This window comes from Pyxicephalus adspersus, chromosome 7, assembly GCF_032062135.1.
Source record: "Pyxicephalus adspersus chromosome 7, UCB_Pads_2.0, whole genome shotgun sequence".
NCBI lineage: Eukaryota > Metazoa > Chordata > Amphibia > Anura > Pyxicephalidae > Pyxicephalus > Pyxicephalus adspersus.
In genome coordinates, this window is record NC_092864.1 from 78,922,651 (window position 1) to 78,933,482 (window position 10,832).

The 10,832-nt window shown below is 37.9% G+C and overlaps 1 protein-coding gene across 1 annotated transcript in view; it reads left to right on the forward strand.

Moving 5' to 3' along the window:
* LOC140336133 (myocardin-related transcription factor B-like) overlaps positions 1-10,221 on the forward strand; it is a 191,181-nt gene extending 180,960 nt beyond the window's left edge. The window contains exons 4-6 of the mRNA XM_072419188.1: positions 4,279-4,344; positions 9,316-9,371; positions 10,213-10,221. Of these exons, the coding sequence (XP_072275289.1) occupies positions 4,279-4,344; positions 9,316-9,371; positions 10,213-10,221 (131 nt within the window). The remainder of the gene's footprint in view (positions 1-4,278; positions 4,345-9,315; positions 9,372-10,212) is intronic.
* Positions 10,222-10,832: the final 611 nt, after the last annotated feature.

The window sequence follows — 10,832 nt, forward strand, 5'->3', positions numbered from 1 at the left end:
TCCTTACATTTGGAAGAGTAATTTGTAAAACATACACAAATATTTTTAGTTGACTAGGAAATGTTTTCAATGCTCCTTTCACACTTTGTACGTAGTACCCACATGTAGATTGTAAGCTCTTCAGGGCAGGGTCCTTTCCTCCTTTGTCACTATTATTATTTGTCTGTCATTTGCAACCCCTATTTAAAGTACAGCATTGCAAAATATGCTGGCGCTCTATAAATCCTCCATGTCAGTGGTGTCAAACTCAGATCACATCCAAAATCTAAAACACAGGCGGGTGCCAAACTTTTTATTAAGATACATAATTTTAGTAGTAGTACGACACAATATCACTCACCATCCTCATGCATTATTCTGAAAATAAGAACATGCTTGTCTTCGTGAAGCATGAACATTTTTTCGCTTTCTCATCTTTCATTAAATTGTCTCCCTTCTGCATCAACTTTTGTCTTGTTGGACATTTTGGGAGTGATTGCTTTTTGTTCTTGACATCTTTTTCTGAGATAGGTGTACCTAATCTATCCTGGCCTGTGTATGTGAGGTTAGCCACTGACTGTGCTGAGGTGGAGGCCTGTGTCTGAGTCTGGAGACATTGCTAGCATCCCACAGAGATTCCACACCTGGAGCAGCAGGAGGATCGGGACTCTGGAACAGTCGTGCTTAGTGCTGGGTCTCAACGGGAGTGTGAGGAAGCGACTGGGGTCCTTCTGCCTGCAGCGCGGTCAGGCATTTGTGTGGACCGCCCTGCTTCTAACTAGCTTTCTGGGACGGGCTCCTCCTGCCTGCAAATGTCACGGGCTGCAGAGCCATGTCCCTCGGGCCTTGTGTTTGACACCTGTGATCTATGTGAATGCACCCTTAAGCCATTATGTACAATTATCAGTCACATACATGTAAACATGCAAGGTGAATGCTCAGAAAAACCAATCGATTTGGTATCTGAAGTAAACATCACTGCAAAGAACAATCCCTGCAAGCTGTACTATGTCTGTTTAATCACCAATACCGTGAAGTATATTTAAGCATGTTGGTCATGTTCTAATGTTGCTTCAATGCTTGTGTGCTTTTCTGAAAGGCTGGCAGCAGGTAATGCAAATCCTAATCCAGAATAATGAGATAGATGGAAACAGATTTGGCTTCTCTGCTTTTCAGGAGACTTAGTGGATCTTCTTGCACAGCTATTCCAAATCTGAAAAATAAGTATTAAAGAATATAAATGGATAACCTTTCTTTTAATATGCTGTTTTACTTAGTTGGCTTGTAGAGGAACATATGACGGCATTTGCATGGAGAGCAGATAATACCAATGTAGTTTCTATGGAGACATATCCTCTGTCTTGTTTTCTTGTCAGTATTTTTTTCTACCAGATAGATTTATCTACAAGTTCTGTGCCGTGACTTTCTTTTTTTGTTTTTAGTATTGTTTTTGAACTTCTGTAGGTTGTTTCTTACACAACATTTTGAAGGTCTTGCTAAATGGCACAAATCCAGATTCTGTTTGAATAAAGTTCTTTTTTTGTGTTTATTACGTTGGCATGGTTACTTTTATTATTTGGCTAAAAATAAATAACTTTCAGTTACATTAAGTCCTTGATCAGGCTAGATGGGCTGCTGTTCAGTTTTCTGTATCTTCAGACTCAAGGCAAGAGAAATACTTTATTGCTAATAAATAGAACCTGTGTAAACCAACTAGTTATGTTTTGTTTTCTGTGTATGGTTTCCAGGTGTTGTAAAATATTCGATGCAGCTGAAGCTCCATTATAAAATCATCCTGATATTCCTTGTTCTACAAGCACTCCTCTTGGTAGGTGATTGGAGGAGATCACTCTATCAAGCGTTCGCTGTTTCCCACCTGGCTTGATTTGCAAAATGGGCATTCATGATCAGTGTTCAGTCACTATGCCAATCAATGTAGATGGGATGTTTGGAGCCTGCTAAAACACTGCACAGTCCTGTAATAGACCAGATTTCACAGGTGATGCATTGATTAGTCGTGTCACTGTTTTTAGGACATATAAAGTCATCACAAATGATTTGACACTGAATATTCACCAAAGGTGATCCTTTCTTAGGCAATTATGTCAAAAGCAGAAAAAGGAACCTGTGGATTCTGATACTTTATGTATAGCTTCCAGTAATTTGGAAGTTGAGACTTTTAGTGATTGCCTGTGGATTTTCTATAATGCATACTTTTTATTTTTTTTTTTTTTTTTTTTTTTTTTACAGCCGTGTGTTTAACAATGACAATGTTCTCACTTAGATGTGGTGTACCTTCTGTAACACAGTGTCCTATTTCTACAGTTATATAACTATTCCCTCCTACACTTTATAGAAAGAAAGTACATTGTATTTTCAATAAACACAACCTTGCGTTAATATTGCATTACTTGCCTTAAAGTGATTTTTGTTTTGACTTCTGTGGTTTTTAAATGCATGGTCAGCTTTGATGTACTAATTATAAAAATGAGCAGATTATCCAGTGAAGGAAGAAATGGCACGTCCTTCCCTTCTAACAACTGCTGAAAATGAGACATTTAACAGAGAAAATGGAGAGATATTGCAGTGTTTGCAAGGAGACGACTTGTGCTGTAAAAGCAGTAATTCTGCAGTGCTACAAAACAGGATATGGAGCCCTTGTGCCCAACCGTAGGCCCACATGTAGCTTCTACTTTTTGATTCTTGGGGCCCCGGCAGGCAATGGTCTGTGTTTGCCCATCTATATGTTTACCCCAGGAAGGAAAAAAATACACCGTAGACTGGTTTCCAGTAGTAATCTTTGAGGTATAGACAACAGTAAGGTTTGAACAGACATGCTTGTCCCTTCCGTAGTTTAATAAAAGGTGCTTATATTGTTTGTGTTGGAGAGATTTCCCCTTCTTTCATTTCCTGCTGTCAGTGGCAATGGTGGCCATAATTCATGAAACAGAAGCCCAGGTATAAGGTGCTCAACAGTGCACATGGCTGAAATTTGTTGTGAAATGTATTTAGGTGTCGGGGTTTGAATGAAAATGCATTGGCACCTGTTACATCTGTCGGAGATATTTAATTTGAACCTTTCTCAGCTATTCGAAAGACGCTACACCATTCAATAGAGCATGACAGCCCCATGACACGCTTGTACTAATAGTACTTACAGGTTTGTCATTATAACTGTAAATAAAGTCCTGTTAGTACAGAAAGAATCAAGGCGCTGGCCATGCTCTTTTGAATGACTTTTGTTGGAATTTTAATAAAGTATTTACTGAATTCAGCATACCGCCGAGTACACCTTGTTTGTGAGGTTTTTTATTGTAGTATTATTATTATTATTGTATTATTGCCAAACTGTAAATTTGCTTGATGGTAAGATGCTTTACATGTGGTTTTACCATTATCTGGCTGGCCTGGAAAATGATTCAAAACAAATTAGAACTACTTTGCAGAAGCTTTATGGTGTCTGTTCTAATGTCAAAACTAAACAGTATTTTTCATTATTTGCTGGTGTGGATAACATTAAATAATACTCTCAGGTAAAGCCAGAGTTTCTCAGAGAAATTACTCATTTGATTGTAATTCTTTCTCTTTAGCCCTATTAGAATTTTTTGTAGACCTAGACCATGGAGCATGACTCCAAAGTTGTGAATGGAATTAAAACGAAATTGTAATAAAAACAAACCCACTGTGCATAAATTCAGTGAAAAGCCAACTTTGTACAAAATAGCAGTGAGGAAAAACCAACTTTGTGCAAAACCAACTGGTATGAGGTGGCCAGCAAACCTAATAAAACCTTTAGTAGTCATTGCATGCTGCTGGTACTGCTAACACCTCGAAGGCTGTCTCATAATACGCCGCTCACTGATATTATTTCATCAGAACTTTATCAAAGCGCCAATCTGTTTTTATTAGTACAGCTGTGATAAACATGAGTGCTGACTCATTGGACTGATATACATCTGCTTGTATGATGAATTACTGCAGCACCCCAGTTGGGAAATCCTGCTCTAAAATGTACAGACAGAACACAAACAATGGCCATAAAGACAAAGGAGGTTAAGCAAAAGAAAACTTCCTAATTGTTCTGTGCTGATCTTTTTTATTGTTAGATGGGTAATGAATGATTTGCTACAATTATATTTGTAGACTGCTGCTGATTTTTTTTTTTTTAAACTTGGTGTACAGTTTAGAAATGACAACTTGAATACCTTTGCCAGCGTTTGATGTGAAATATTGAATGAATGGTAAGTGAATGGTAAGTGTCAGACTATTCCTAACCACTTTTGTTCCTCTCTCTTTCAGTGCTTCAGTTGCGTCTGCAACAAAGGCGAACAAGAGAACAACTTGTAGACCAGGGCATCATGCCACGTAAGTTACCAGAGATTTCTATTTTAATATGAGAGAAACTATATTGTCTTGCTGAAAAAGTGTGTGTGTGTATGTGTGTGTGTGTGTGTGTACAAAGCTCGAAAACCTTGTGATAGCTTTTATATCCATACATGCAAATGCATTGGATACACTACACATATTATTCCAAATCAAAACATGAAGAAAAATGTATCAAATTAGTGTGATTCCTTTACAGAAAGTGAAGAAAATGCAATATTAGGCTATTAAAGAAAATAACTGCATTCTTTACAAATTGGGCTGGTTATAAAATACTTTTTCTCATGACTGTTTGTACTGCGATCTTCTGCTTCCTTCACCAGCCATGATATGCACGCATCTGACCTGTCTAAAATCATAGTTTTTATGTCTAGAAAGGCAAACATACCTTATAGTAACACTAAATGTATACGGTTATGTAAATATGAGCCCATGTTAACTGTCATGCAGAAAAAAAAATAAGAATATTGGAAAGAACAAGATATTTCTACTGTGGCAAATACTGCTTTTGATTGCTTCCACTGCTGCCTATACAAGCAAAAGTCTGGGCTTCATGTGTTGAACATTTAGATTGGCTAATTGTCATCAAGGATCATGGGACAAATGTTTATGGTCAGATTTAACAATATTGGAGAGAAATGCCACATAATGAACCTTGTATTGCTCTATATCCATCCCTCCGAGGCAGAGTTTAGATTTGCATTGATGCAGACCTTTCCTGAGAAGACACAAGGGGTCCGCTATTGCCAATCCCTTTCTGAGGGTTCTGGTCGTCTCACTGTTGCCAACAAGCTAAAAGTTGAAAATGTGCACTCGGCTGTCTTCACTGTGTTGCAGACACTGGCATCTTTACCTGGCCATGTTTTGAGTTCCGTACCTTTGCTCATTTTGATTGACCTGGGTTTAACACAACACGCAGGAGTTCATTCAGGGGCATGCTGGGATGTCTGGCATAGGGCATTGAACAGCACTTGTTTAGTACCCCTTTAACCTGTGCTGTACAAAGGCTGTTTTCTGCTTTATTTTTTAAACAAAAACTTTACATTTGCTGCTTTCCACTTACATCTGTATTTTACATCTTTATTTTATTTGAATGTCATTGTGTAATTTAGCACTTGGTATTAGAAATGAGTAAATCCAAGTTTTACCCAAGAGCCTGTGTTGAAGAATCCCCAGTTTTGAGTAGGTGACAATCAAACAGGGTGTACTTTCTGTGGGATTCTCCAAGACACATTAAAAGAGAAAAGTATTTAGAAACGTATTGATCCGACCCAGTCAGCTAAATATTGTGGGCTCCTTATATTTATTTCCATTGGAGTAAATAAAGTTTGGCCTTATTTTTGTGAATAAAACTGGGTGTGTCTAGCATGTTCTGTAAAATTATCTGTTTGGTAGCATTGAAACCAAATCTGTAATGATTGTGATATGGATCTATTTTTCTGTAGGCAATAGCAATTTGAAATAGGCTTTATAGTTTATTTTGATAAGTGTTTTGAATGAATGCCTTAGTTAAGGGCACCATCACTGCAAAGAATTTTACCAATGAAGGACATCAAGTTTATTTTTCATGAAGAAGGTGGGAGAAAAGTTGCTAAAAAAATTTGTTTAGTGCCCTTTACACTATTTTAAAAATACACAATCATGCAGCCTTAACTCTCTTAGGATACTTTTGGATATTGAAATGTTTTTGTTCACTAGAAGCAAATTATGTAAAAGAAAAAACAATAATTGTAAACATTTTAGCTAGTGCTAAAAAAAAGAAAATTAGGATTAAGAAATGTTTGTTGGAAATTTAAGTTGGGGTAAACAAATGATGAGGATGCCATTTTAATCCAATTGGTACTGTAAATTGATTGCATTGCAAAAGGAGTAAAGAATAGGACATTCCATAAGGTCTTTGGTAGAGTAGACAGAAAGGAATTAAAGTTGTTCATCGGAATCAATCACAAGCCTTTGTTCTGAGGCATCCAGACACCCAGTGCTACGTTTGACTAAACCACTTCTGTGAATATCTAATATCTGACCTTTTAAAACACATGCTAGATGAAAACTGCAGAGTGCATTTCCCCAGAAAAATGTGAAGATGTAAAACCACATGCTCCCAAAATAAAAAATATACAACTTAATAAAACCAGACAGGAATGTTTGTGTGCTTCAGTTCCCTTAATAAGCAGCTGTGGTAATGAGGAAAAGTATTACATCGCTTTAGTATAGTGAAGTACCACTCCTTGTCAGACCACAAAGCATTTCTTCAGCATACAACATGCATGTAGAATCTTTTCAATACGGCAGGAAAACACACACACTAAGTCTTTACGTTTTCTACTACTTGTAATAATGCTAAAATATTATTTCTATGAAAAAGCATCTCTAGGGGCTGAATCAATAGATGTTTAGAGTTTCAACTATGTATCTTTATTTACATGCTGCAATAGGGAAAGCACATATAGGACATTTGGTTGGTAGTTCTCCTTTTTTTTTTCTAGAGATGTAAGAGAGCCGACAGAAATAGGAGTCCAGAAACCACACAATTTATTCATTATTTAGCCCTGTGCAAACAAGTGTATGCAAAAGACAGTGGAACTATCGAGTATAGACAACTGGCCCATAGCTACTTCATGGACTGCTATGGCTGTAATTACACCACTAAGTATTTTTGTGTTAGTTGGTTACCACACAGCGTTTTGGTTTCCTCTCACAGTCTAAAAATATACGGAAAGATTTTATCAGTTTTGGAGATGGCTTGTAAGGTCCTTTAGGGACTAAGATTATCAATATAGCATTTATAGCATGTCACTTAATCAACTGATGAACATCTTTGGTCACTTTCTGTTCAGAGCCCTCCATCTTTTTTGGGATAGTGCTTCCAAAGCTCTTTTTTTTCCTTTCCTGTTCTTGTTTTTGTCCTCTTAGTTTTTTCTCTTTATTTCATAGAAACACTAATAGAAGAAGTATGGGTACTCATGTGCCTGGTTTTATAGTGGGTAATGTATCTAAAGCAGATCTATAGTTCCACTTTTAAAAATCCTCAATCACGCAGGGTCAAAAAGGGAGCGGAGCAAAACACAGCAAATTTGTGTGTCAAAAAATTGTGTGTTCCCAGTTGTAACCCCTATTATTGTGTCAGTGTTCTACCTACCCCCTATATTTTGTTCTAATTCTCTAATGCCTGCCCTTAGTTTGTCCTTTTTTTTCTATTCTATGAATTATGCCCCAACTGTCCAGTGCTGTGTATTGCTGTGTGACCCAACTGCCTAGTGTTCTAAGTTTAAAGAGTGTAATGCCTTGAAATATTGTAATAGTGTGATCAATGTGGTGTTAGGCTTAGTTCACATTAGCAACAAAACAACTGGGCCATATACTGTTCCCGAGTGACCACTGGTAAGTGCTAGGCACCTGGGATTGGTAACAGGCAGTAAACGTTGGGCTTTTTCAGAGCTAGCAGTATGTTAAGCAGCAATGGTTCCTGGGGTTAGGGAAGGGAAATGCAGCAAATGCAACCTTACTACCAGTATGAATTCACTCTAACTTCAGATGTGTCCCATGCTGGCTCAGCTTCTCTCTTTTTTCTGATGCCAACTGTAACGTCCAGCGCCGCCTTGCATTGCACATGCATGAGATTGAGCACTTTATTTGTCTTTTTTTTTTTACATTATGGGAAAGCCTCTAAAGATGCATGCGCAGAAGGAACAGCCCACAGCCATCTGGTATATGTGACACAAATACCCAAGGAGGCTACGGATTTCCCCCTTAGTTTTTACCACCATATCAGTAAAGACTGAAGGGGGGGGATTCCCCCCCCCCCCCCCCAAAAAAAAAAAAAGTTTTTTCATTATATAAAAGGCAAAGTCACTTTTTTATATAATGTTAAAAATGTAGTGATGCTTTAATAGCATCATGCATGTGATATCGGATGAGGGCAGTACAGCTAGTGTCCCCCTCTCATCACTGCCCAAATTTCATATTCTAAAAAAAGCAAAACTGTCCGTGACGTTTATCCGCAGTGTGTAATCTCATCGGCAGCGCAGTGTGATCGCTGTGTGAGTGTAAAAGCTGCTTGTCATATTCTGCAACCTAACAACTCGCTGTGGTCAAACCTTCAGATCTCCTAAACCATTGGTTGTAATGACTTGATATTTTTAGGGTACACTGGGGACCCTCACAGCGACTAGTAACCAATTCCTTTAAATAAATAGGGGTCACAAGTTTAAAATTTATGAAAATGTAACATTGGGGTTCCTGTTTCAAAAGAGTGTGTCTAAGAGTCCAAAATTGAAAATGCAAATTGTGGACCCCCAGGACCACTTGCATAGTAAGAAGCATTGGTGTTGGGGGCCCTAGATTTAAATATACCGTTTACAGAACTATAATTGTCATACTATGCTACTCTGTTTGCTTCTCTACCTTGAACCCCAATTGAGAGGTGCAGGGAAAGAAAAAAAAGGTGCAAGTGGGGGACACTTGTGGCTAACACCCCCCAAACTTTCATCACTATTGCATCATTACAACATAAAAAAATCTGTCCATCAAAATGCACCTCCCTGTTGCACATGACTGTACCCTACCAGTACCTGAACCCCATTTAGTTTTAGTGGGCAGAGTTTATGTTCTAATGTTGCCATAGTGATAAAGTTTTGGGGGATGTTAGCCACAGATGTTCCCCACATGTTTTTGGTTTCTTACACCCCCCATTCCAGGGAATTGAAGTTCAAGTGTAGGAAGTGGGCAGTAATGTGTAACAGGGCAACCCATTTTGATGGGCATTTTTTTTAGTCTAATGATTGTGATTTTTACTGTATGTTTCACTTTGTTAATAAGGTGAATTGTTACAAAAAATGCTCACATACTCTGTTACTGTGCTGCTTGAAACCCAGTATTTTTATTTATTTTATTTTTTTTTGTGTTGTCCTATATAAAATTGTGATCTTTAAAATTTTGTTCCTTTATTTTCAGCCCTAAAAAGCCCGGCTGCATTTCATGAACAGATTAAAAGCTTGGAAAGAGCAAGGGTAAGAATAAATCAAGAATTGTATTCACCGTGTGTGTGTGACCTTTTTTTTTTTTTTTTTTTTTTTTTTAAAAATTTTAAATTTTTTTTAATAAAAAAAAAAAAAAATTTAATACTGAAACATCTGGATATCAATGCTGGTTAGCTCTAACAAATCTTCTTTTACCCAGACTGGTAGTTTATAATACTTATGATATATTTCAGAGCTAGCAGTATGTTAAGCAGCAATGGTTCCTGGGGTTAGGGAAGGGAAATGCAGCAAATGCAACCTTACTACCAGTGTGAATTCACTCGAACTTCAGATGTGTCCCATGCTGGCTCAGCTTCCCTCTTTTTTCTGATGCCAACTGTAACGTCCAGCGCCGCCTTGCACTGCACATGCATAAGATTGAGCACTTTTTATTTTTTTACATTATGAGGAAGCTTCTGAAGATGCATGCGCAGAAGGAGCAGCCCACAGCCATCTGGTATATGTGACACAATTATACAGGAGGCTGGGGATTTCCCCCTCTACCATGGCAGTAAAGATGGAAGGGGAAACGTTCCTACCCCCAAAAAATAGAGAAAAAAAAACAAAACAAATGTTTCCATTATATAAAAAAAGAAATTCACTCTTTTACATAATGTTAAAAATGTGATAGCAGATGAGGGCAGCTTAGCCACTGCCCCCCTCTTATCACTGCCCCCTTCTCATCACTGCCCATGTTCTTTAAAAAAAAAAAACTGAAGATTATATACAGAGTGTAATGATGTCATCGGCAGCGCGGTATGATAGATATCTGTGTGTAAAAGCTGCTTGTCATATTCTGCAGTCTAACAACTCGCTGTGTTCAAACCTTCAGATCTCCTAAATCGTTGGTCGTAATGGTTCAAAATTGTTAGGGTAGAAGGTACCCTCATAGCTACTAATAACTAATTTCTTTAAAGAAGTTTAAGAGGGGGCACAAGTTGTAAATGAAATTTGAACATTGGGGTTGCTGTTTTAAAAGAGAGTATGTCTAAGCACCCAAAATTGAAAATGCAATTTGTGGACATAGTAAGAAGCATTGGTGTGGGGCCCCTAAATTTATACCTACCTTTCACAGAACTATAATTTTTATACTGTGCTACCCTTTCTGCTTCTCTACCTTGAATCCCAAATTTTGTAGAACGGAGAGGTGCAGGGAAACAAAAATAAAGGTGCAAAAATAAAAAGTGGGGGAAACAAAAATAAAGCTATGAGAGTTCCCTGTGTACCCTGATACGTTCAAGTCATTATAACATGCGGTTTAGGAGATATAAAGGTTTGTATGTAAACAGTGATTTCTATCAGAGTTGCTGCTGATGACATCTTTGTGCACGCCCACTTTTTTTAATAGAAATGCCAGCTTTGCTATCAGATATGGGGCGGGGCTGCCTGTGTGCCACTCCCATCAAGGCTGAGCTGTGTGCGGAGCTCCCCACCCACCTCTCACCAGCAGCA